This window comes from Pterocles gutturalis, unplaced genomic scaffold, assembly GCF_000699245.1.
Source record: "Pterocles gutturalis isolate BGI_N339 unplaced genomic scaffold, ASM69924v1 scaffold9415, whole genome shotgun sequence".
In the NCBI taxonomy this organism is placed as follows: Eukaryota; Metazoa; Chordata; class Aves; order Pterocliformes; family Pteroclidae; genus Pterocles; species Pterocles gutturalis.
In genome coordinates this window covers 9,084-36,787 of record NW_010145956.1, presented here as the reverse complement: position 1 = coordinate 36,787, position 27,704 = coordinate 9,084, and the positions used below count along the sequence as shown (strand labels likewise).

At 39.5% G+C, this 27,704-nt stretch overlaps 1 protein-coding gene across 1 annotated transcript; it reads left to right on the top strand.

Moving 5' to 3' along the window:
* The first annotated feature begins 1,058 nt into the window (after positions 1-1,058).
* Positions 1,059-27,704, top strand: LOC104470577 (mediator of RNA polymerase II transcription subunit 27). The gene is made up of 6 exons (XM_010085548.1): positions 1,059-1,087; positions 1,379-1,472; positions 10,658-10,765; positions 16,412-16,453; positions 24,962-25,039; positions 27,570-27,704. The coding sequence occupies exons 1-6, from the start codon at positions 1,059-1,061 to the stop codon at positions 27,702-27,704; spliced, it is 486 nt and encodes a 161-aa protein (XP_010083850.1).

Sequence of the window (27,704 nt, the reverse complement as noted above, 5' to 3'; positions counted from 1 at the left end):
TCACAGTGCTGAAGAAGTTCTTGGCTTATGGATGTTTTGACTTTGCTTATCAGCAAGCAAGCTGTTAATGAGTCATTCAAGTGAATGGGGAAACTTTTTTCTGCACAACTAGAAGTGCGGATTAAGATTTTTATGCAAAATTGTCATAACTAATTCTTTTGTTACTTTTAAAAGTGGGATGACTCTACCAGCTGTGTGAGTGTAGCTTTCTTGGGTTTTTTATATGATTTTTAATCCCTTGCAAAATAGCAATTGGAGCATAGCATCTCATTGTTTTTTGGGGTTTTTTTTAGCAACTAACATAAGAACAGAATAACTTTGAAGAGCAAGAATTCAACATTTTTTTTGCCTTTTGCCTTTGCCTTGAGCAGGTTAAAGGGAGATAATTAGATTTTTTCAGTTTTACTGTTAAAATACCTGGGGCAACTGATTTTTCCAAAATATTTTTTTCAGAGCACGTCTGTGGGCTAGCATGAAACCAGTTTATTCATTCATGGATCTGTGATGAAGTTGCAGAGTTTGTAGATGCGTGTGATAACAAGGCAGTAGTGCCTCTCCCTTCTGCGTCCTTCAGGAGAACTGAAAGCGTACCAGAGGATAGATCAATGCACAGATGATACACACTGTCACGTAAACTCTGTGCATTTGCATGTGTCCAGAGGAATGGCTGAAGGATGTGAGACATGCCCATGGGATGGGGAGATATGCCCTGGGAAACAAGGTCTCTGAAAGGAAGTTTTCACTGTTAAAGGATGTCACCAGGGAGCAAAGACAGATGTGTGCTGGCTCACTTTGGCCTGTATAACCAGAGGGGTTATACCCAGCAGAAAGGATTTTACCTTTGTGTTTGATCAACCCAGAGAAACTCCAGGAATGCACTAGCCAATTTCAGAGTCACTGGTGCATGAAATAAATTGGAAAGATTCAAGAAAAAAAAAAAACACAACCCTAAGAATAGTCTGAAGTCTTTAGGAAAACTTCTATCTGTTTAGTTTATCAAAGAGAGGGTAAGGAGATGATAACGTATGAATTCCTGTGCTGGAAGAGTAATTGTGATAATGGATCCTTTTAACTTCCTGAGGCAAAGGTATAGAAATATGATGGCAAGAGTTTGAGGTTGACCGATTTGGACTAAAATGGATGCATGTTTTTAAGGGCAGAGGAATGAATTTTCAAAACAACTTAGATGGGGCTTTGGTGTATTTCCTCTTATCAGTAACTTTTTGAAATATGTTTACGTGCATTTTTGAAGAATATGCAGGTATCAAAGAGAAAATAATTCAGGAAAGTTCTGTGGACATAGTTAAAAAGCAATAATCATCTGACTCTGGGGCAAGGAGAACGCGTGTTAATACTCTTGTTTTGGTTTGTTCGGTAGATACGTTGATGATGTGATCAATCGCATTGATAGGATGTTCCCTGAAATGTCTATCCAGCTATCTCGGCCAAATGGAACCTCGGCAATGCTTCTGGTGAGTTGGATCATTTAATCCCTTTTCTCAAGGGATTGAATTACTGTTCCTAAAGTGCAGGTTATTAAAGTTTGGGGTTTTTTTCCAGAAACATGCTGTTCTTCATTTGTCGCAGCAATGTAGGATCTTTTTTGCTCTTAAGCAAATGAGTGATAAAAAAAATTTCACCTTTAAATGAAAGACCTGTTACTTTTTATTGTTAAATGTGATTGTAGAAATATGAGTGCAAACTCATCATGATAATTAAGAAGGAAAAGGCTGGTGGGAGGAAGAAAAGAAGAAGGAAATCAGTATGATTTAAATTTGTTCAAATTGTTCTTGGGTCAGTGAATTTCTATTCTATGATGAAGTCAAGAATTTGCTTTTGAAGTAAATGAGCAGTAAAGGCTGTATTAGAGATAAACAAGTCCAATACATTTGACTTATTTCTGCCCGACCAAGCAAGATTTCATTCCGAAAGAGCCTATTGTTCACATCAGTTTTCACAGGCAGCTGTTGTTCTTATAGCAAGAGAAGTCTTTAAAGCTTTTACTCTGAGACAGCAATGCAGAAGCGGAATTTGTAGCATGGCAGTTGGATGCTGATTTTCCTCTAGTAGGACGAAAGGCAGAAGTTGCATCTTTTGCAAACGTTAAATACACTGCACAGGTGAAGAACTGAGACCGCATCAGTCTTTTCCATCTCGGATTTGTCATGACACTTGCTCTTATTTTTTCCTTTCTTACATAGGCTATTAAAAAAGTTTTGGAGGTAGTGTACATGGGAGTATATTTCTTGCTTCCAGGGAAATGGTAAAATGAATATGAAAATCAGATATTTTGTCGAAACAGAATTGTTGAGTCAAGATAAGTCAACGTTAAGGTCATTTCTTAGATTTGACATTGGTTTTAGAGTTTGTTTACTTTAGAACACTATTATAGTTAGATTTTTGCCTATATTTTTCAAAAGTTCTAATAATTTCTCTGTAGTTAAGTATAGCTGTGATTATGTTTAGTTTTAGTTAATCAGCTGCCTAACATCCCATTATTAACTTTCTTTGAGCAGCCCCAAATTTGCAAGAGATTAATTGAGTCAGAGGTTAAAATAAACAGCTGGCTTTAAAACATTTAATCTGCAATTGTTGGATTCACCAAGTGGAACAATATATTCCAGAAAAGAATTGAACTCATCAGTGCGGTCTTAAGAAGCTATAAGTCTTGGAAGCTTTTGCATTTCCTCTTAAGCTGACTTTACATTTGACTGTTTTCCTATAGAAAAATGTCTGGGTTTACTGCCTTACTTTGAAACCCTTTCCATTCTCTTAGAGCCCCTTTTTGCATATGGTAAGTGCCTTCCACTTCTAAGGGCTTCTTGAGGTCAGAAAATAGATGACACTTTTCAAGGTTCAGGTGCAATTAGGAAATCAGGTAAATTATCTTGTGTGTAGCTGGTTAGGAATAAGGTGGGGTAGATGGGGTAATTGTAAAAGAAGCGGTTTTTACAAGCAGTGGTAACCGGATTCCATGTTGCAGTCACTCTCCAAATCAAGGACGCTATTGCTGCTACACGCCAGCAGCCCTGTATTGAACCAGTGGTATGTGTATTTCCTTTGGATCAGAGATCAGAAAGATTGTTTTTAAAGTATTTTGCATGTGATTGTGTGATGGTTTTATCATTTTTTTTTTCCTTTTAGGCAGGTTTTCCCTCTTTCCCATCTGTCTCAGTTGATGTTGCCAATATGGCACTTTCCATCTGGCCCCAACTGCTACAAAAACTTTTGCTGTTTTCAGCCACGAATCATTCAGTGAAAGGTGCTGCAGGATGGGCAGTGTGAAGAGCACTTCCCCCAGAATAAGGGAGGTTTCTTCAGAACTTGTGATTTCTCACTCTGAACTCATCCCAAGTTAGATTTGGAGATGCTCCCTTGCAGCAGTGTGGTTTACCGCAATACCGAAGGATTCAGATAGCGCTTATTTTATTTAAAAATATTTCATAACCATGCTGTTTGCCTGGAGTTAATTAACTAAGTGTATAATCCCAACCATTTTCATCCTTGGAACTGTTCATATCATGCCTGCTGTTGCTTATGAAGGTCTTTGACGCACGGGTCCAGTTGTTATATTAAAACATCTTTAAACATAATCATCCTATTTACCAGAAAAAAAAAGAAAAAAAACGCGTATTCATTCTCAAAGGCCCTGGTAAGCACTATACATATTTTAGGAATGTGCAAATGCTTGGAAGGAGATGGGGAAGAAGGGGGAGGGAGTGCCTGTGAGATTCTTTGAAACTTCAGAATAACTGGAGAATTTGCCAAACAAATCATCTTTAGGAAGAAGACCTAATAGAGAAAGTTTGAACCCCAGACTCTACAACTTCATGCGCGCGTGGAAATCAACTTACGTCCTTAGCTGTAGAGGTGGGACTTCCATGGTCTAAGATTCGTCTGGTGTTTCAAGAGGAATAATTAGCAGCTGTGTGAGCCTGCTGGTCAAATCCTCTGGCAAGTAACCTTTGTGAAAAGCTGGGTTCTCCCTAACCAGGGTCCAGCTTTCACGTAAGCTGAGAACTTTAAGCAAAAAGAAAAATAAACTATTCCTGAGAGCATGAATGCTGTGTCTTGAAAGGTTGCTGCCTCCTCGTCCTTTGAGGTTGCTGCTTCCTCCAGACAATAAGGAGGTTTTTTTATGCTTTAGATTTATACACAGCAATTGTGCCTCATTAGTCTGGATTTATGCTACACAGACCAAACACATAAATAATTGAAAACTTTCAGAGCGGTGTGAAATCCTCAACTGATTTTAAAAGCAGTTTATCATGGCATTTCAAGGTGCTGTTTAATCCCAATCTTCGCCAGTGATTTTTCAATTAATCCTTTAATCTCGCTGTGCATAAAAAAGACTAAACATAGAATTATATCAGCTTTAATACCAGTGTTATACAAAATTAATTTCCAGCTGCAGCAGAGGGAACTGCGGACTCCTTAAGGTTTTTGTGAGATTTTGTTGCTCAAATGCCAGGAATTGTAAATAGATAAACCTCATCTTGTATGTTAAGAAAACATGAACTGATTTTTAATTAATTAAAAATACTTAAGATTTTTTTTTTCCAGTGGTTAGTTGTATTCTTAGATATACATTATTTTTTCTAATAAAATAATTGGATGGTATATGTGATTATTTCACACATCTTGTTTCCGTAATCAAAAATCAGTGGGTTTTTTGTGTGTGAAACAATTCCTGTGTACAATTCATTCGTTAATATCAGAAATATTTCAGAAAACAGTAAACATTAGCCCCACTTTTCCAGCTGACAAGTATTACTTCCTTAGGGTCATGTACCTAGCTAGTCCTAGTCAGGTTTAGAAACTTAATTTCTTGTCTTCATCTGGGAACAACTTTGTCTTTAACATCGTTTGTATCCCCAGTGTTTGTAAAGCTGTATAAAAGCACTACTGTAGAAGATACAAGCACTGGGTAAATATTTTTACAGATAGTTGAATAGTTTTCTGTAATTTGAGCTGTTCCTAAACCATACTGATATGTGTAACTAACTTCCAGTTTGAAAAATCAGATTGTTTCTGCCAAACCAAAACTCATGGCAGAAATCAGAACAACTTCTTTTCATGTTATCTTAGAATTTTTTTGGTGGTAAATTAATTTTATAAATGTATACTGATGCATAGATTTTTAATAGATCTCTCATATAAAAGTATGAAACAAGTTTTTACACTGTTTTATTCGTTCTCCATAGGATCAGACACATTTGCATTTGAACTTTCAAATCTTGTTCCAGGCATTTTAAACAGTCTGATTGTATGGAAGTGGGCTGTATTAATTTCAAATAGTCTAGACATCTGTTCACTAAAACTGAATAATCTCTTGTGTCTCATTTTTGTTTATCAGTGTTTTACATAGCATTGTTATTATTTTCTGTTGGAAAATTGAATTACAAAATTTATTATTTGCCCACCAAACAGATTTTTGTTCAAGAGACCCTGATAAGAACTGGGTGGGGGGAGTTTGCTAAGTGATTTGAAATCAGTATTGATGTCATACTTGATTGGAAACAATTTAATGCTGTTATTTTCAAAACAATCTCTTTTCTCCAAGATGCTTAGCAGTGTAAGCGCTCCTCCTTACCCGTCTGGTGATTCGTTAGGAAACTAGTGATGAGGAGGCACTGGGTAAAGGCAGGCAGGTTCCTGGGAGGGATACCGGTGTGGTGGTCACGTTGGGTGGCTCAGGCACCTCATTTTAGGCACGTAGGATGAATATGCATTTAAGGGTTTACTCTCTTGGAAGCACTAGCTAGGTTGTGGTGTTTGACGGAACTGCTGGGCTGTTTAAGGGTCTCTGGTGTGAGCTGGATTCTTGAGGAATTGCTTTTGAGCTCGTAGCAGGACTGTTGTGACTGCAGTGGCTTCACTTTGTCTCTTAAGAACCAGCATTTAAAAAGCATTACGCCAGCATTTGAGGTCACATATGCGGAGGAAGAATGTCTTAAGTCAACAAAGTATTTGAACAGGGGCTGGCAAGTAAGTTGTAAATTATTCTCTGCTTGTCTAATATAAGAATGCGGAAGATGAGGAAGAGTCTCTTGATGGGAAGGTGAACAAGAGTAGAAAAAGTAGAGAAAGACCTGGGAGAAATTTCCTCAGCTTTGCTCCCTCTGCAGTGTTCCTGTGCCCCAGGGCTGCTGTCGAGTCCCAAAGGCTCACAGGTCTGTGGTGATATTCCCAGAGATGTATATTCTGCAAGACATCGTTCTCCATTCTGAATTACAGCACACCAGGGATTTTACAGGGATAAAAAGGAGACAGAGTCCATTTCATCATCTGTAGCAATGCTGGACGAGGGTGACCCTTCCATAAATGTGACTGGCCACTGGCAAAATTGTCTTCTAACCTTTGAACAATATTCTGTGCCAGTTTGTTCGCCTTACTCAGAGAATGTGCCGCGTTACTGAGGGAGAGGATCACCAGCTCATCCCTTACATGGCAAAATCATTTAAAATCCTTCATTTATGTTGATTTTTTATCATGGACTATTGCAATTAGGTTAGACTAATGAAAGGTAAATTCCAGCCCTTACATAAAAAGAGAAATCCTTGTAAAGAACCTAATTAGTATGTTTGTTTATTTAGACTCTAATGGCTTAATTGCATCTTATCTTGCTATTTACAAATAGGCATCATTAAAGAATAATGAGCACGTGAGGAAGAGCGCAGCGTTTGTACCAGCACCAGATGAGACACAGGAAAAAAAAAATAGTTGAGAGTCTAGGTGGGGTTTTTTATTTTATTTTTAATATAAAACCTTATTTTTCAGTGTGTATATATATGATTTCCAGGTGTTGTACTGATTAGTAAGACAGATATGCACCTGGGAGGATAAGCTGATGGCTGGCTGTATGGGAAGAAGCAGGTGTCTGGCCTTTTGCTGGAAATCTGCTCAGCTTGGTTACGTCTCCGGTTTGATGTTGCCTTATTGTTTTCTAAGGTGAATAAAAAATGCATACAAACTTGTGCTCCTTTTTATACAAGCAGGGAAGTACCCATGGTAATGGAAAATAATGTTTTCTTTCTTTTAGCTCTGCATTGCAGAGCATCTGCATCTCAAATCAGCAGCAAATTCCCTGGGATGCCGAGAGGAAATCTGGAGCTTTGGGAATTCTTTGCAAAGTGTTGGAGCTTGGTGTTGTCAGCATACGTTTTCTTAATATCAAACTTTTAAAATACATTTGAAGGAAGAATATTTGTTAATGCATTTTAAAAATTTGTTTATAAAAGGGCTTTTCATGTGGTATCAATTTCAGTGAGGAGGCAAAATTAAAAAGGGGAATTTGAAGCTCTTTCCTCCAGGCAGAATTCTGGCATGGTAAATGAATTTTGATCCTTTTCATTTCATAAACTAGTTTTGACCCCAATTCGGGCTTATTTGGAGAGGTACTTCTTTTCCAGTCATAAGTGATGTTAAATGGGAACTTTTTTAGCAGTCTTAGGAAATTATCTAAGGCATCCTCACTGATTATTCTGTTTCCCCCTCCCCCTTTCTTGGCGTGCAGTGTCTGTCATATGCTCTTTGAGAATTAGCTTGGTGATAGACAAAATATTTTTAAAGCTGGGATATTTCAAGAAGATTTTTATTTTATATATCTTTGTCAGAAAAGCTGCGTAATATTGCAGATTTCAATCAGCTGCCTGTCCTACCTACTTCTGGAGCTTGCCATTTTAGGAAGCAGGAGATTTATGAATAACTTAACTGTCTGAATTTAGCATACTTCAGTTAAAAGGAAGTTAGAAGTACATTGTTATTGCCCAGACCAAAACAGAAGCTACAAAAGTATTTAACTTGCAACTGTTCCATTTTCTGCTCGCAGAACTGTGGGGCATATTTTTCATTCATATTAATTGAATTTTAAAGTGACCTTGTACATGTATTGATTTGAATTAAAATTTTCTACATGAAGGACGAGTTGGCATATATCCTTCAGGCGAAATATTAAAAAAAAAAAAAAGCCAAGTGCTGTCTTAACAGAATATCAACAGAAGAAGTTGAAATTTAATAGGAAAAGTTGGCTTAGAAAGGAAATTGTTGCCTTTTTGTCACAATTGAAAGGTGTCTTTTCTGTGTAATGAAGTTTCTTTCAGTTGATACCTGTGGAAACGCAGGGACATTTCAGTGCCTGTTAAAGAGGGACCATCTGGGTGAGGCTTGACCTCAAGGAGGAGAGACCTGCACTACTGGAGCTCAGAGTGGAACTACCAAATTACTTTTTTTACCAGAGCCATTAGGTTTTTATTACCTTCTTTCAGGTGGTCTGTAGGGACACAGTTGTATGACTATAAGTGTAAATTATGTTCCATACATAGATCTTTTCTGAACATGGACTCCAGGTAGCGAAGTTGAGCAGGCATTGAAAGAAAATGGTTTGCTGGAAAACATGATTTGTAAAATATAGTTGAGGTGAGCAAAAACATTAAGTCCTGAAAACAGTTACAAGTCTTGATTATTAGAGGAAAAAATAAAGGATATCCCATTTATTGTGTACAATACGGAATGTGCTTTACTCTGAAAATAGCTGTGGGAACATACTTTTTGGCTTCCAAATCGAACAGCATCCTCCAGTCTAGTGACAGGCTGTTCATTCTTTGTACTACTAGCCTCATTCTTTCAGTGCTGTTAAAATGATGAACTATAATTGCTGTGAGGTACACGTAGTTTTACAAAATTTCTGCTTCTGTCAGACTTAACTAATAGTACGGTCCTACAGAAATCATCTGAAAGTCCTGATCTCTCTTCCAGCCCGTATAAAACCTCCAGGAGTCCCATGTCAAAAGTACAGTGGCACAAAATGGGAAACAACAAAACTGTCTTTCTGATTCCAGTGGCTGATCAGCATTATAGATCAAGGCACCTCTGGGTCCTTACTTTGTATTTAGCTCAGTTGATACAGCGGTAAGTGCTGAAATAACTGGCACTTTACTTATTTGCAGACCAACTGGGTCTTATTACAGCATATCCCAGTAGGATACGACATTTACACCCAAATTTACAGTACCTGGCATCATGATATGGTTGTGTGAGAACACTGGGCAGTTCCATACATGTTCAGAAAATCCCAATCCATTGTAAGAAGGCAGGAACCAGAAAAAGCTGTTCATGGTATATGCGTAACACAGGCCTTGATACAAGTTACCTTACTTCAGCCTGGAACGTCTTTTCTTCCAAAATTCTCCCATTCTTCTGAGCTGCTTTTTCTCTTCGTGTTCTTGCAAAATTATGCCTAGCAGCCTATCTTCTTGAAGTCTACCATTGGCTTTTTTCCCTTCTCCTTTCCCTGTCCTCTCTCTTGCTGTCAGCTTGTTCTTCCCTGTTGTTTAGACTCATCTCTCCTAGAGTTGCTTTCTCCATGTCTCGTGCCAAAGAATTGTCATCACTTCTTTTCAGGATTTTTAACTCTGTTCTGTTATATAGTGATATAATAAGCAGCATTTAGAGTAGTTTGGGTAACTGTTCTGCAAAGTCCTGTATTGGCATCCCATTCCCAGCCTTTCTGACAGATTTCCTGTCTTCCTCCTGGGGCGGGGGGAAGCATCTTGGCACTTCAGAGTTGATTTGCCTGTTAGTCTCTTAGTCAGCATCAGGTTGAAGTTACTCGTGTTGAAACAAGATGGTAGGTAGGAGTCATTAGCAGGAGATAAAAAGGAAAAACAGGTAAGAAATCAATAACGATAAATATTGACTGATTTCTTTGGGTGTGGATTTGGCTGCTGAGGTTAGCAGTAAGAACACAATTGTTCCAGCATGTGTTAATCTATACTGGATGAAATGTTGGAACACAGACAATAGAAAATGAGCTGCTGCTGGGTGGGAAATACTCAAATGAACTAATTGTTTCTTTTTGTGTCAGTTTTATGCTTTCGTGGGTGAGGAAAAACTCTGTAATAATCTCGGTATAACAAAACACAAAGAGTTATTGTTAGACACACGTTTTAACAATATTGAAGTGCAAGTTCATCTTTGAAATGTAAATTGATTTTTAGATTAAAATGCCTTCATTATTGCATTTTTTGTCAATAATATAACTTAGGCTTCTTTCTGTTGTTATACCCTGACTGACCCTATATATTTTCCATGGTACTAGTTTTATTCTTTGCACTTCATGGCTTTCACAGAAGAAAATTAAACCTTTGAAAATGTGACATTTTTACTTTTTAGCTGTAGTTTCCTTTTAAATAATTTTACTTTTTTATTGGACCTAAAATGTTTTCCATTAAACTCATGGTATGATTTTAGAAGCTAGCATTAGAAGAGTCTGATTCTTTTTTCAAATTATTTTTCTCTAAGTGGACTTATATTGGAGACCATCAAATACATCCAAAATAATCACATTTGCTCATTGTTTTTGACAAGTTATTGAGTTGTGGTGTTAATAAAATTGAGAGAGTTGCTTGGCAGTGTCATGCCTACACAAGGGAATTCTGTGAATTCGTACATTTTTGGTTGCAAATGAATGTTTGCTCTGCACTTTATGGTCTGTCTCTCCCTCGTAACACACACACACAGTGGTTTTAGATCTTTGTCTATAAAATATTGAAAACTGAAATTGCATCAACTTAAGCTGTTAACTTGATGGTCTTGTGAATTCAGACACCATTGACTCTCCTTCAGCTTGTTTTACTCCTTCTCCTGTTCTTCACAGGTTACCTTAGGAAAAGTGTTAAAAGTGATAGTGGTGATGCGGAGCCTCTTCATTGACCGGACCATAGTAAAGGGGTACAATGAAAACGTCTACACTGAAGATGGCAAAGTAGGTTATTGAATATCCAGCAACATTAAATTTTATTTTTACCTGATATTTGAATGTTAGAGAACAGGAATGCTAGAAACATAAAACTGTAAAAAGACTGTAGTGTAATGTTTTGCAGAATGCTCAGGTTTAAATTTATCACACTTTGTTTGGATTTTGTCTGATTTATTTCTAAGTTCTGAAGCCCTTGCCTGAATTTCTAATTTATCACCTTAGACCCCAGTTGCCTTGTTAATAGTATCTACTGAGAAAACATTTTTTCAGTACATCAGTAGCCCACAGTTCAGATTTCTCTTTTCTGAGAGCCGTTGGGAAATCTTGGGCTAGTTTTGTGCTCAACTTGATAAACACAACTGTGTGAATCACTCGTAGGTAGTCCTCAATAGTTTGTTTGTCAGTAATAGCGCGTGTTGGACGGCAGCTATTAAAGCAAGTGTTACCTGTTTCCACAAGTGATTTGTTTTATGAACAACTCACCCTGCTTGAACCCTCAAATTTCTTCTGGCTGCACACACTCCATATGGCTCTCTTTAGCACATCAGGAGATGTTAATGGGACCTGACGGCCTTTAGCTCAGTTGGTTTCTTTTTTCAGGGTGGAATGGTCTCTCTTACCGAGACATCCGCCAGGACTCTCCTTTGCCAGTAACAGTACTAAATACCTCCATGTTTCACATTCTCTCTCTGGAGCTTTCTCTTCTGATTATGAAGCCTATTAAAATAAAAAGTTCATTATATCAAGAGGAGTACTTGGCACCCATAGGCCATGTTATAATGAGGTGAGACTTTTTTCCTTTCAAAAGTGATAACTGTGTTGTAGCACACAGAAGCATGTTGTGTACTGACCCAGAGTTCAGCGGCTCTGTGTCTGAACCTCTGTTCCCTAAAAAAGGCCAGGAGCTGATCTGCTGAAGGAAATCGCACAGCTGTGTCTCCTGGATGAGAGATTCTCCCTCAAAGGGTGGGGGATTGGCTTAAGGAGTAGTAAAATAACAACTGCCTGATTTTGCTTTGCATTATTCAAATATGCAGGTTTAAATACCACATTGCTGCAGAACCACCTGCACCACACTGCCTGTGTATTAGCAGATAGATACAGACTTACAGCACCAGCCCCTCTTCACCCCAGGTTCTGCTGGGAAGTGAAAGGCGAGTCTACCTAAAGAGCGTTGACAGTGCGTGATGGATTCCCGTGTCACACTTCGTTTGGGTGTGCTCATTTTCTCTGATGAATCCAGTTTCCTTCGAAGCTCCCTTGAAATATAATAATGCTGTATGTGCTGGAAAGCTAAGTAAAAGAGTTCCTTTCTGAAACTCGGCATCTGGCGTTGAGCTTCTGTTTAGCTCCAGGTGAACTCTCCTGAGAGCCGCGTACCATTTCTCTGTCATCGCTTGCTGCGAGGGGGAGAGCGGACTGGCTGAGGCCAGCTTTGGGCACGGGGCACTAACCTTTGTCTGCTGTCAGTGGGGAGCAGTTCAGCTTCTCCAGAGCATCAGCGCTAACACCTGGCTTGTTTTCATGCTTTAAGCCAGTCTGCAGGGGAGTCTGTTTTCTCCTGATTTAGCTTTGTGTCCAAAGCTAGGTTATGTGACTGCTCCCACAAGGCTGCAGGAACCTGTGACCTTTACGTGGCAGTTTGCTGCTCCATTGGGCCATCCCAGGGCTTTCACAAACTTGAAGGTCTGTGCTTTAGGTATAAATAGGAACATTTCATTTGACTGACATAGAATTGGAGTTGTAGCCACTTAAATCATGAGGAAATTTGGCTTGGAAGATTGAATAAATGTGTAGCTTGCTAGTTTTGCCAACTGGAACACATATTGACAAACAGTGAGCTCCCTCTTTTTCACTAATTAACTACACTGGTAATTGGAGAATAAGAATAAGATGGTGCTCTTGCAATGATTCGCTTATTGTGCCTGCTGGGAATGAGCGATTGCAGTCAATTGCAAACATAGTCCATTCCAGTTCCTTCCCTGTCACAGCAGATGATGTTGGGAAGCTACTCCTGTTAGGTTTCACCATACTATTGTAGCTTCTCTGTTTCTGGCCTTATAGAGGGGAAAAATGCACTAGCACTCAGAAGAGACACAGAAGAGTATGAAAAAGGAGATCAGCGAGTACAATCTTTATTAAATAACAAAAATACGGAGAACCCTCAGGATCACAGCAGGAGGTGATAATTTTCCCAGTGAGCAGTTTACATAGTAATTGCTGATTTGGGGGTTAGCTTACGTATTCGGAGGAAGCATTTAGTATCTGAGCAGCAGTGATAAGATTAACTGGGGTGTATCATACAATATGGCAGTTCTGAAGCTCCTGTCTTTTCTGTAAGCCGTGTTGAAGAGGGGACACTGGATAAGCCGTTGTGCTTCTTTACACTTAAATAGCTGAATGAGAGTCTCTGGAATAATTCTCCTAACTGCACAAGGGAGAAGTTCCTTTCAGTAACAAAAGTGAAATAGAGCAGGGTTTAGGGCAACAAAATATATTCAACAGTATTCAACAAAAGGAGAAGTGGCCATCATTGGGAGACAATGATCACACAGACAGTAAGTGAAAAATGGACTGTGCACAGAAGAGGCCAACAATTTGCTTGCAGATCAGAGGAGTCAGCATTTATCTCTGAAAGTACACCTGTTCTAGCAAATGTCACATTTCTGGGAAGAAAAAGGGAAGAGATGAGTGCAAACAGCAGAGGCATGGATAGTCTGGTCCCTTAGGTGAGTTCAGAAATAAAACAAATGTGGGTGTTTCTCGCAGTTGTGGAATTGTGCATGGTGGCATACTAGGAGTGAGGCAGGAAAGCTGACACTGCGTTATCCAGGTTGCTGTAGCTTGCTGTGTGCTTGTACGTTGTACTGTGTAGGTTGACAGGTACTTACGTGAAAGCTTCACGTGGTTTCTGCTGTACTGAAGTCTAGTTAAATTGGATACTCCCTCTTAGAGATTTAAATACTTTCAAAATTAAGGTGAAAAAATAGAAGTCTTAAGTTTGCAGCGAGTAAAATAAGACACTACATTCTGGGGTTTCATTTTCAAGCTTTGCTTATACAGACAAAGAATCATTGCATTTCCTAAGTGCTTCATGTACTTCTCTCGTGAATTATTCACAAACCCTGCAGAATATGCCTTTGCCAAGTTCCCAGCTGCATAACTTAGACATTTTTGGTGACACTTTGCAAAAACAATAGGTGAGATCTGGCAGGCTCTGTCATGTCGTGGGTTCTGTACGCTGATCGCTCTGCAGCCTCCCTTGCTTACCGTACTAACCCATTGTGTCCACCACGTACTGATGCATTTTAATTAGCGCTGTGGTTTTAGTGATGGCACCATGCCACCCTTCATTTCAAACTTTGACATACTCATTGTGCCCTGGAATTTAACCAGGGATAGTAATTAATTACTAGTGTTGTCCTGATTCCTGAATAAATGAAGCTATGCAGCTCACCCTTGCAGGGCAGGCTTATTGTCAGCTGAGCCATTAGTAGCCCTAGTCTGCCAATAAAAATAAAACGTATCGGGATTTTTTTGGCATAATAATGCCGTGCTTTTTTTGGATGCAGAGACCAAGAACCACCTTGACAGGATGTATTTAGAGTGGGTACTTCACATTGCTACCTAGCCAAATTCCTATTTTTGCATCCGTTAGACTTAACTAAGGAAACATAAGTGTCTCTGTTGAATTACCGTGTTAAGGAACTTGGGTTATGTTAATGCTCTGACTTCATTAATTACCCCATATCAATAAGAAAAGGCAGCTTTTAGCCTCCTAGCATAAGAGAGGAAAAGAAATAGTAGTATCAAAGGACAGCTTCAAAGACAGGCAGAGCTGTCTCTCGGGTAATTTCTGATCCCTGCATTCTTTCCACTTCAAAGCTGGATGTGCGTGTGTTTGGGTGAAGGGGGGGTTGAATCCGATTTCTCTAATAAGTGTTGGCACCAGACCTGTTTGATATTAGATGCAGGGAACATTCTGATTTGTTATCGCCTTTGAAATCGTTCAGACGACCTTCAGAAAATGGCCTCTTGTTACTTATGCTGGGGGTGGGTGGGGAGAGTGGGGCATTGGGGAGAAAAAGCCCCAGTTTAATTCACATGCAGAGGATGCCCTGAAATTGTGCTTTCAGCAGTTTTTTAGTTACAAATGTGTGTCTTGATTGAAAGTGAAAAGTTGAAGAATAATAGACCTATAACGATGCATTCTTTAATCTGCCTCTGCCTTAATCCACTGTTTCGGGGGAAAGGTGGGCAGTCATTTAGGATATATGCGTGTGGTTTGGGAGGTTTGGTAGCTTTTTATTTTTCTTTTTTTTTTCTTTTTTTTAAAACATGGATAACATCATATCTGTAAGACAGACATTCATTACTTTTTCAGCTTTTCAATCTTTATGCCAGCTAATGAACATTCCAAACCTGTTGGACTCATCTTACTGCAGCATCTGAAGCAGACTTTTTTTTTTAGATCTTGAGTCTAACTAGAGAGGATCACATACTTGGTTTGATCACTAGAGATTAGCAAAACCATGTATACATTCCAATTATAGCAATTCTGTCTTCAGCCAAAGAAAGCCTTAAATTACCTGAAAACAGTTTTTTAAAAATGCACATTAATTTTTTTTATTTTCAAACGTAGACTTTTCTAATACAGAAGTGCAATGCTTCCTTCCCAACAGGCACAGGTCTGTTATTAAATCAAGCTCAGGTCCAAGTCCAGGCTGAACCACTGCTTGTGGGCTCTCGATTGTAGACTAAGATTCCTGAGGTTAATGCTGTATCAAACACCTTTCCTGTGACAAGTTTTATGTATATGGAATTTTTGAGTACAGTGGGATCTGTAGAAAAAAATGTGATTTGCAAGTCTGGGATTGATGGAAGCTCCTCTTGCTCATCCCTGCTGCTTTTCCTTGACGGAATATAAGATATTCCACAGGGCTGGGCTAAAAGAGCATTAGCATGTCAGTTGAAATTGTTTAACCTGTGAGCCATGTGGTTGTTTAACAAGGGCAGCCTTACCTTCTGGTTTCCGGGGCTAATTTTGTTCTTCTAGTTTGTGTATAGTTGAGCACACATTTAAGTCATGGATATGTGCAGTTGTCTACAACCTTAAATCTCTTTTAGTGTGATTTTTGTCTGCAAATGTAAATGCAGTTTCCTAAGGGATGTTTTATTTAGCCCCAGTAGACCAGTGCTTTGGCGTAATTCAGCTAAATGTTCTTTGTGTCGTTTGTAACTGAATCACTTATTCAGACACAAGACAAGCATAAACTTAGTAAAAATGCCCTCATTTTAGAAACAGACTGAAGCTGATGGGTATTTGCATAGATCAGCCACAACCCCATACAAATTAAGATTTTGCTGTTTTTAAAGAGAAGGCGTTAATTCAACAGGTCTCGTATATATAATTGGTTTTTTATTGAAACTGTGATGAGCTATGTTCATTCTTCATTGCAATACAAAGGAAATCTTATATGGTTAATTCCCTTTCCTGGGTTGCAACAGGTGAAGGCAATGGGTCAAAATATTGAACTGGGAAATGTGTCTCTGTAGATCTGTCTGCCTGCTCTTTTGATTTGAACAGCTGCTTAGCTTCTTTTTCTCTGTAATCACGTGTGATAATATATAACTCTTTTTTTCCTACCATAGCTTGACATATGGTCTAAATCCAACTATCAAGTTTTTCAGAAGGTAAGCCTCAATTCATTTCTCTCTACATAATGCGTATAGGAGATATGTGGAGTTTATTTTAAATATCTTGGCCCTTAAGTAAAATAATCCAGAATTTATTCCTTTGTCATCACAACTCGCAGGTAACAAACAGTAATCTGTAATAATGGAAAACTGTGAGTAGAAGACGAGATCGCTTCTGCTGTTATTTAATTTGGATTTACTTCCTATCACAGTTCTAGTCCATGGTTTGGAATAGGAAATTGGAGATTATACTACTCTAGCCTTAAAATTTAATGAAGAATCTTGAAGTTCTCTTTTTGTATTTGAAATCTTTTGGGTGAGGAAGGACTGTTTCAGGTTTGCTTGGATTTCGTTTTGTTGTTTTCTGTTGTGTGTCGTGTCCCCCCCCCCTCTTCCTGAGGGCTTATGTTTATTCAGTAGAACTCACTTTCCAAAATGAGTTTGGAAATTTTTTCCATGACGTTATTGTGCCTGCTTGTCTTCCCATGACGGTATAAGCAAAAGGAGTAACTTCCTGAAATCAACACTGTTCCAGAAGTAGGAAAAGACCAATGAGAGAATGGGAGCAATAGGTATAAAACTACTAAGAGGGTTCAAGTGTGTTTTGGAAAGACCTGTGTCTTGCTATTTTACAGGCAGGGAAGAGGAGATTTTTCTTTTAAGGCCTCTTGTCAAAATGCTGTAAGTTCAGATTGATCCAGGTTGAAATTCTGATTTCTTTACCTTCAAGCCACAGTTCAAGGAGCTGGAGTCTCCAGCCAGTGTGCTAGCTTCCTTTCATCTACTTTTGTACTTTGTGTAACAAATGGGGGTCAGGACTCAAAAGGGCATAAAAGCAGGGGTCAAAAGTATGGCATATTAGCTGTATCTGTGCATCTTCCTTCCAAGATTACAGATGCAGTCCAAAGGAAGACGTTTGCCCTATGATATTAACCTGCTAGAGATCAAAGGATAGCTTTTGGGGAGGGTGGTTGCTCCCTTTCTGCCTAGCATTAAAGCAAAATTTTGCTGCAGTTGATTCTTCACTCCAGAGATTAGTGGATTAAATATTCTTTCCTTTTTTTCTCACTCCTCAAAAATATTAAGCGTCAAGTAGGGTAATACAGCAGAAAGTAAAACAGCATTAGTCTTAGTAACCTGTTTATCAGTATGCTTTTAAATAATTGTAAGGATCTATAATTAAGTGCATCATCTCAGTTTGCCCATGTGTGTTCAGTTATAAACTCATTTGGGCGTAACATAGTCTTCCTGGATGTTTTGGTTTAGGATAACTTGGAAGGGTCAAGTCCTGTTGACATCGTTTGTCCTAAATTATAATAAATCATGAGGTTTTGATGATATCATTTTAGTTGTCTATATGCAAGGTAACAGAGTAGATTAAACGTACAGCTTTGTTCAAAAGTCCAAGTTAAGGACTCAGGGAGTGAAAATACATACAGTAAATTTCTCTTCAGGTCCAGGTGATGGCCTTCAGCCCAAAAGTGAAAGAGGTCAGTGCATGAAATGCCCCTCTTACTGCTGCCTGTGTCACTGCATTAGGGATAAATAAGAATCTTTATTCTCTTCCTAATTCTCCAAAATAATGTGATGTGACCTGAATATTAAGTTTCTGTCCTCCACTTCTCTCGCTGTAGATAATACTAAATGCATTAATATTTACCAATTAAAAAAAAAGACTGTAGGAGACTGCCTGTAACGAGTTGAACAGCTGGATGTGGGGTTTTTTGTAGTAGTTTTACACAGTTTGTTCCCAGCTCTGTCTCTGTGTTACCGTGGGCAGCTTAACCTCTCTTTGGATCAGTTTCCGCATCCCTTAGGCTGGGGTAATACTTGCTGACTTCACTGGAGCTACTGCTGAATTGGTTACGTAGTGCTCTCAGGTTCTTGAGTGAAAAATGTAATAAAAATGCAAGGTGACGGTATTTCCTAATCAATACATTCTGCACTATTGAGCTGATAGGTACAGAAGTTCAGACTAGATCCTAAGTCGAATTTTTAGATAAACAATAGAAAGTGCTTGTGGTTCAGCACAGTGAGTTCTCTCTGTGGTGCTGTGCTGGGTTTGGTTTTGTCTCCGTTCTCTGAAGGTGCACTTGCATCCAACACCCAGGAATAGTGATTTAGCAGTAGCAAATGAAGGAAATAAAGGATAAAGTAGAGCAACTATTATACTGTGTTACTACTGTAGAACCTCTGCTGCAGGATCGTCAGAACAAATGTTTTCATGCCATTAAAAAATCATCGGTAAAAGTGTCAGAGCACATCTGAATGTTCCTGAAACGTGTTTCTCGTGGCAGTCACCAGTAAGGCAACGTGGAAGTGCTGTGCTGAGGAGGAAAAATACGGCTAACTGCTCCCCCTGAGGAGGCTGGGCGGCCCCTTCGGCTCTACCGCCTTTAGCACTGTAAAATCATCACCCTCTGAAGGGCAGGGCTGTTTCTCTTTAAAACCCGGACCAAGTTCTCCGGCTCTGTCTTCAATGCTAATATAACAACATCTGGAGCTCACAAGATATCTGCCTGTGGCAGCAGCAAGCCTGTCAAATTCTCCCAGGGTTGCAGGATGGCTTTCTAGGTTAAGGACCGGAGACCTCTGATCTTCAATCCAACCCTGTCAAACAAAGCTAAATTTGTCCTGACTTTTTGTTTGCAAACGTTGGCTGTGTCAGCAAGCCTTTTCTCTCTCTCTCTCTTATTAGGCAGGATACCCGAGCGTGTATAATTTGATGAGGGACGACTCCCAGAGGGCCCATTACTGTTAAACTGTACAGTCATTTTCTGAGTTCCCTGGAGACTCCTTGAATCTGGTCCTGGGGTGAATAAGCTTTAGAGGCATTGAATCCACCAGCAGGGTTAGATTCAGAGAATGGAGCTGGGAAAGAAGAGAGGGAAGGCTGAAAGGACAAAAGCGCAAGGAGCAAAGAAAAGGTTTTTCAGACTTCGACGTTGGTCTGACATTTAAACTCTGTAGGAGCGGCAGCTGTTTTGATCTTAAACCTCCTTATTTTAACACCTTGTATCTCTTGATCCACTAGCACAAGAGGAAGAACAAAACAGGAGATAAGAAAATATTTTGGGGCTTAAGTCTTGGTGAGAAGAAGAGTGTACATGAGGGCTGCATAATTCCAGGTCATTGTGCAGAGGATTAAAAAAAATATATGTTGTAGAGAATGGTGCAGTACTCATAACTTCACATTCAGAAAAGAGACAAAAATATAGAATAGTGGAACTGCTCTGAGTGGATCAAAATAGGAGATGGTGTCAAACATTAACTGTTTCATGTATCAAGCTGCTCAGTTAAGAGCAGCCACAGCTGTTTTAACTGTGTAATATGAACAGTTTGACTGTTTAAGTCATATGTGTAGGCTTTAAATGCATATATTTCATTCTGATCTCTGAGTCCCATTCTTACCTAAATGATCTGTGAATTTTAGCATGCCACAAACTGGTTTTGGTTTGGTTTGATATATTTCTTCCCAAGGTATGTTTTCACCTAAATTGGAGAAGCTGTTTCTGCCTATCCAGCTGTTTGTGAGCTGGGTGATCCCACAGTGATGGAACTCTGAGCACAATTTTCACCATGACAAGGGCACATAAGTATTGTAATGTATGAAGATGTATTCTTGTCAATAATCTCAGAATAAAATCACATGCAGGATGAATGCATGCATGAGACAAATATTGGGCTATTGATGATGTCTGTTCAAGGACAGGAGATGGACGGTTCCAGGGTCACCTGCGTGATCGCTCCGGTGCATGATCAGTACTTGGCTCTGCTCAAAGACCTGCTTAGGTGAAAAAAAATCTGTGACCCGGTCCAAATAAGCAGAACAAGCGAAATAAAAACTTAAACACACTGTGACTTCTGAAAACAAGGGATAAATCCTATGCTTCAGAAAAATCTGGTAGTGCTTTAGTGAATGGGGCGTGGGGAAGGGTGCATAAAGGATTTGTGCGGAGTTTGTTAGTGTCTGTTCCTGGAGGCACCATCTATCATCCTTCTGAGCCCCTCTCATGCACCAGGCTCTGCGCACTGGATTCCCTCCAGAGAGACTCAAACGTGGTCCTGGAGAGAAGGTTGAGTAATGGGAATCCTTGGAAATGAGCAGAGGCACTCATGCAGTTTTCTACACTGTAAAATGTCTAAACACTAAGAAAATAACTTCCTTTTGTTCTTTTAGCACTGTGATCATCCTCCAGAACTCACTGCTGCAGGCTACTGTTAAGGCCATGAACTTAGCAGAGTTTAAAAAAAAAATTAAAAATCTTTCAGGGGATTTAGAGAATCCCTTTATATTAGACAGAGTTCTCAGTGCCTCACTTGAGGGGATAAACCAGTGAGTGAGTGGCAAGGAAAGTTATGACTCTTAAAGGAAGTTTTGCCCTGACTTTTGAGAACCACATTTACTGGCAGTGAGATAAAGTACTAGAAGAGAGGCAGCTGCTATCATTTAGTCAGGTGGTGTTTGTATTTTTCTGTTCCGGTTGTTATGCCAGGTATAGGTTCCTACCCCTATGCAACACGTCTGTGGTGGAGCAAAGCTGTCCCATAGGTCCTTGCTTTTGTGCTGCTTGCTCCAGTTAGAAGAAGCACTTGTTCCGCTTTCTCAGCCTGTGAACTGGGAATGCTACAGGACTCATGGGTGTCGTCAAGGCCAAAGAATGCCACTCTCTGGATGTGTCACCTTTGGACAGCACATTTCAACAGAGCAGTACTACCAAGTGGGTAAAGAAATGCCCTAGAAATGACTGGTGTTGGTTCAGTTGAGACAGCTAGCAGGGATTTTGGTTTCTGCTCGTCGCTGTGCGTTGGTCTCATGAGCTGTTGATAACTTTACCAAGCAGCCGGCTGCAAGAGGGAAGCCAGGAGCCTGTCTCCCCATGGCTGCAGAGCAGCAGCGAGGCTCAGCAGGTATTTTCTCGCAGCGGGCCGGTACCAGCCATCCTGCTGGCTGTCTGGGGCCTGCTTCTTCGCCAAGAGCGACAAGTGTGTAGGATTCGATTTGCACAAAGTCCCAATGAAGATGAGGTTTGATCCTGTTTTGTATTCCTGATGTACAGAGTGCTCTAGACAAGGGAGCAGAGATGCATTTAAGAAGTACATGCTTGTAGTCAACTTGAATTTGGAAGTGAAAAGGAGAAAAAAATAAAATCTCAAGTGGTGTAATTAATTATTAACAAGAAGGGAAGTTTTCTTGTTCAAATTGAAAACAAGACTGAACCTTACAAAAGCAGAAGCATTTCATACAGCCCCAGACAGCTTAGGTTTGTTCAAAGGAGACCGAGACTGTCTCTTTGCCAGAGTTTTTTTTCTTCCCATATAACTGAAGTCTCTTTTGCTCTGTCTCAAAGTGGGAACATGCTTAGTTAAACAATAGCTATTTTATTTAGCAAAATTGTGGCTTCAGGAGATTGCCTTGTCTTGCCTTTTTTTTTTTTTTATTTCCCCAGACAAAAATTCCAAGTGCCTCTCAATATATGAATTGTGAAATATTGAGCTTTTCTGCAAGATTACTTGAAAATCTATTTCAAGGTCCAGAGAAACAGCTGTCCCAATCAATGTGCACTCTTCTGAATGTGCTCCTGTAAAAAAACAGGTAGAGAAATTAGAAAGTGACGGATAACTTAGATAGCAGTAGGTAAAGTATTGCAATAAAAGTGAGGGGAATAAAATAAAACCCTGAAATGTACAGAGTGTCATCCTACACCCGGAATAAATTAGTTTGTGATTCCAGTTTGGCTGGAAGAAGGAGTGTGTCCCCGAAGTGAGCTGGCGCATATGCAGTTTGTTTTGCTTTGCTTTGGTGTGAAATCGTGTTGCCATTAGTAAAGCTGTATATTGATTCCCCACCCCTCACTCCCCCCCCTTTTTTTTTCCTCTTTTAATCTTGGGCAGTTTGTGCTTTCTCTCATCATCTCTGTTACCTGGGGGGGGTTAATTCTCCCCTGGGCACTGGCCAGTTTATCATTTGCCCAGCTCTTTTCTGTTGGACATCATGTTGTTTGCTAGTTTGGGGGGGGGTCATTCCCCTACTCTTCCTCAGATTTGACAGTCACTTTGATCTTTTTTAGAAGCACTTTTTCAGCACTTGCTTATGGGAGAAAATCGCCTCCTTTTTGTTCAGAAAACATTATTAGTGTTCTAGCAATGCTGGGATGGCTTTTATCTCCCTGTGGAATCTCATTAGCTTTACATTACAATAGGAACAGCATATGTGCAACTTTACCAAAGTGGCCAGTCAATTTAAATTTGTTAATAGCAGTATTTTTTTGTTTTTAAGCAACTTTCTTCAGTGCCAAGAGAAAACAACTTTGTTGTTCAGGAAAAAAAAAAATAATACAATTTGTTAGAAGTAGAAATACAGCAGAAGGAGAGCGGCTGCTCATAAATATCTTCAGAACTTTCTATTCTTTGGCATATCTGGTACTATCCTATAAAAGCGCCATCTTAAAAGAAAAATATTCATATAGCTACTAGGGCCTGGATTACAGTCATTTCTGAAAGCTACATGAGATGTGTTTAAAAGAAATGACTGATTTGAGTTATGCGGGGCTGTTAAGGCACTGTTAATTGCCTTTGGGTTTTTTTTAATACGGTAAGATATAAATGGCTTAAGCAGGTTGAGGTCCATTTTGTGACTGTTTTTGCAAACTCACCAGAATATTCCCAGTCCCAGAAGTTTTTCCTTCCAAATGCCAGAATTGCGTGTCCTCGCTCACGCTGAATGGGGCTGTGTTTGGAGTCAGGTGTGTGCAGGAACGCTGGGGAGCAGAATCTCTTTCTAAAACGCTGGTGTAACTTAGAACTGGATTCAGTGTGGGACAGCCTGAGCTGATGTAGTGTTCTGCGGGGGAGGTTGGTGTGGTGTGAACTAGAGCCTGTCTGTACATGGTTTATTCAGGAATACATCTTCTGTAGATGCACCTCCCTGAATAGCTTCAAGCACGAGGCTCTTTCCCCAGCGGAAGTTTTGAGCGCTTCAGCACCGTTCTCATTGCTGAATTAGACTAAATACAGATCAGGAACAAGTGGAGCTTGCTGGGAATAGCAATTGTAACTTGAGTTCACACTTTATCTTACTCAGAATTTACTACGGTGTATAGACAAGCCCTGGGAAGAGCACTACTTCTCCCTGTTAAACTGGAAAATCCAATTTAATCACTGACTAAATAAGCATGTAGTTTGTTGGATGATATTGGTGATGAGGACCATTAATAGATTAACAGGTTAGAGGATGTGGAAGTGGTTGTGTTGTCTTGAGTTCTTTAATAGTCCAGCCCAAAGTATTTTGCTAATAATTTCCGCATTAAGCTCTGAGAAGCAGCAAGCTGTTGACTGTGCTAATAACTGAGGAAGCTGACAGGCTGCTGTTAGTGAATTGTACCACAGCTGTCAGAAAGTGCCTGCTTCCACAATAATTTTAAAATGGTAGTGATTTAAAAAAAAAATATCTATCAAAGCATTGGTTGGTTTTCCTGATTTTTTTCTTTTAATTATTATTATTATTATAAATACGCATTTTATATTTATTCTGTCTAGCTGTAATTCTTAGATGTAAGATATTTATACAGCTTTGGGAAATTAAAAAGCTTTCTGTTACAAAATTAAAAAAAATCTGATAGAAATCTTTTACTAATGCAAGTATTTGTAAACCATAATCATATTAATTGGTTCCTGGTTTCAGAGGAAATGAAAGTGAGAGCTCAAATCCAGTTTGTTCAACGTAAGCAACCTGAAATAGGACAATAAGAGTTAAATATTTTAAGTTTTCCCATTAAGAAATGGAGAGGAACATACTCATTTTTCTGTTAAAATGTGTTTTCAAATCACGGCATCTTATCCTGTTGTTTTGTTTTGCTTTTTTTAATAAAACAGACCCTAAACCAAAGCCCTGGCTTTTTTGGAAGTCATAACCTCTATTCTAATAAGTTAGTCTTCCAGAAGTATTTAACTGAGCTACATTATTAACTGTGGTTTTTCTTTTGTTGAGCAAATCATCATAGGTTAATAGAATATATTCTCTATAAAAAACAACTAAAGCAAAAAATGGGAACACAGAACGAGAAGACCAAAGTGCTTTCCTCTGGCGTGATTTGTTTAGTGATTTTGCTGGTTTCTGATTTCACAGAATACATGGGATTTCAATCACAGGAGCACAGGTTCTGCTCTTACGCTGTAGACATTTGAAACTCAGGCAGATCATTTGCTATGAATGCTTTTATTTTATATAGTAGAGAAGATTTTTTTTTTTTCTTTTTACAGCTGGGTTGGTAGCCCAAAGTGGGAAGCAAAGCGTATTAGTTTAGTATTGTTCCGTGTGGCACAGAGCTGGATGCTTTCCTTATCCCTTGGCTCACATTAGCCACCCATCTAGATTCCTTTATCAACACTCTTGGGTTTTATAATGTTTTTGAACTTACAGAGGTGTGCTTGGTTTTACTGTATGCATATGAAGTATTTCTTCTGTAATGAATAAGAGTATATTCTCCTCTCGTCTGATAACAGGTAACAGATCATGCAACCACTGCTCTGCTGCACTACCAGCTGCCCCAGATGCCAGATGTGGTGGTCAGATCGTTCATGGTAAGTGGACTGGAGAATACATTCTTCCAGATAGACTTTAGCATGCTTTCAGTGACTGGCGTTAGGCAGTTCTGATGCAGTTGTAATTTTGCCAATTTAAACAAGGTAGGCAGTAGAGATTGACTATAATTCTTTGTATCTCACCCCCGGACAAGGATGAGGAGCTGTTCCTCATGACCTTGGGTTAATCGGTGTTGGAAGGCGGAGCTGTATACAGTTCTTATGTCCCCAGGTCTCAGTATTAGCTTGATAATTCCTGTTTGCAAAGCTCATCTGGGTCATCTCTAAAGATCCCAGGAAGAACTCTCTGAACCAAAGGCTTTGCTATGGCCCAGCCCTTTCACACTGTTTGTACTGTGCAAGGAGCTGAGTTCTGCATGTACAAAATCTGCTCCACTGAAGGTTCCCCAGTAAGAGAAAAATCCCAGGTAGCGTGTTCCCAGCTGAGGCAGGTTGCTTGTCAGCTTGTCCAGGATGGGAAGGGATGAGAGGATGATGAGGGAGGAACACCACTGGGAAGAGTCCATTTTGCTGTGTCCGCTTTCAGCCCAACTTTGTTCCTGACGAGTTGCATGTACTCACCCAGCGCAACAGCAGCTGGTGAATCAAGGAAATGCTTCCTGAAGTGTTCTGCTGTTTTCTTACTGAGTAAAATGAATCAAATACTGCTCTACCTTGATATACAGATTTAAGTTTATCACCTTTAATTCTGCTTGTATTTAGAATTTTATTAGTGAAGTAAATTGTGTATAAGCAGCCTGGTTAATCAGAGGGTTTATGATTCAGAATTCCTTCTACTAAGGTGAATTTTGGCTGTGGAGACTCATGCTGTTCTCTCTGCTGCAGTCTCTCAAAGGAGGCTTTTGAGAGAGGTTTTCTCTGCTTTTCAGACTTTTTCCTTCATTGACTTCCATTACCTTACCCCTTCACTTGGATCAATATAACTGAGACTTCTGAAAACAAACATCTAATGTTGCCATTCACAATTTTTAGGTGTGTACAGTAGCATTGGGGGTTTTTATATTTTTAATTTCCACTGTGTAATTTCAGAACAGTCAGGCTCCCTTACCTGCTGTGCCGGTTTGTTTATTTAACAAGAAGGCTACTATGGTAAGAGATTTGTGATGGTCTCTTCTCTTAGACTGCGCCTTAAACTAATAGGTTTTGAAAGGTGAAAGCAACTCTTACTGGTCAAATCCATGTTTCAATGTGTTTCTGAAAATTAATGTTCGATAGAATGAGTAGCACGTTTGCTTAAGCCATGGACCTGCTTTGTTGATTTGATAAAACTAAAACTTTTGACAAAGCAAAACCAGATGTACGCCAGAAGTGTCAATATATTGGTCCTTTCTCATGTCAGTTGTGCAATCCACGTGACAGGATGTAGTGGAGCCCTAGTTTTCTGATGGGAATGAAGAACACATTCTTTTTTCCTTTCAACAGATGTCTCAAGTGCACAATTTAACTTCATTTACCTATTTTTGTGTTATGGTTCAGAAAATTTGATTTCTCTGTAGTGCGAGCAAAGCCCATCCAAGCTGAAGTAAATAACAGCAATTTACTTGTAGTGTTCTGCTGCCCTTGTCCCCGCATTTGCTGCTAAACCGGGAGAAGATGTAGTTCTTTTGGAGGAGAGTTATTGACGGCCAAAGGTTCGGTTGCTATAGAGGAGGCTCTGATGAAGATGGAAGGATTTGTTTCAATAAACTCAGCTGACCTCTTCTTCAGAGAACAATTTTGTCTTATCGATGTAATTCAGTAGGACTTTAAATGACAAGATTCATGTGCATCCTTCACAGTATAAATCTGCTGGCCTAGGTGGTTTTTAGTTGCATATCTCCTTGAGTTGGGAATTGAGTTATGCAATGCTCATCGCTGTGTGTGACGATGGGAACAATCCACTTGAGAGGCAGGAACTTTACCTACAAAGACCTGAACTTACTCTGTGTTGTTCAGCACTCGCCTTTTATAGATGTGTTTACCAGTGTAATCAGATTTCAAATGGTACGGTATTTTTATGACCAATGAGTATTGATCTTAAAATTGCATTAGAGAGGAAGTTAGTTAGCTTGCTGTGAGAGTCCTTCCATCTTCAGCTCTGAAGAGTTCAGCCCGTTGCAGTGTGATTGCAGCAGGGGTGTGATAGATGATCATAGGAAGAGACAAACCAATATTCGGCTGAAGAAGGTACCCATCAGGAACAATTATACTCCAGTAAAAATATGAGGAGCATTACAATACCTGCCTTCTACCCCTGTTCTCTACCTGTGAATACCTCCTGCTCAGAGTACATGAATTTCTATTAATAAATTTGCCTAAGTGACTAAAAAAGCAAAAGATGATTAATCAAGTGGGAATTCAGCTATACAGTGACCTTGTAATCTTCAGCACGTTTCTGTTTATAAAATCTCTGTATACCTCACTGGGGCCTCGCCAGAGTACATCCGCTGTCCTTGCTATCGCTGTTTGACAGGAATGATGACAAAGAGGAACATCCGTATCCAGGTTTCTTTATTTCTCTCTCTTTTAGACCTGGTTAAGAAGTTACATAAAGCTGTTCCAGGCTCCGTGCCAGCGCTGCGGAAAGTTTCTGCAGGATGGCCTGCCGCCCACGTGGAGGGATTTCCGAACACTTGAAGCTTTTCATGACACTTGCAGGCAGTAG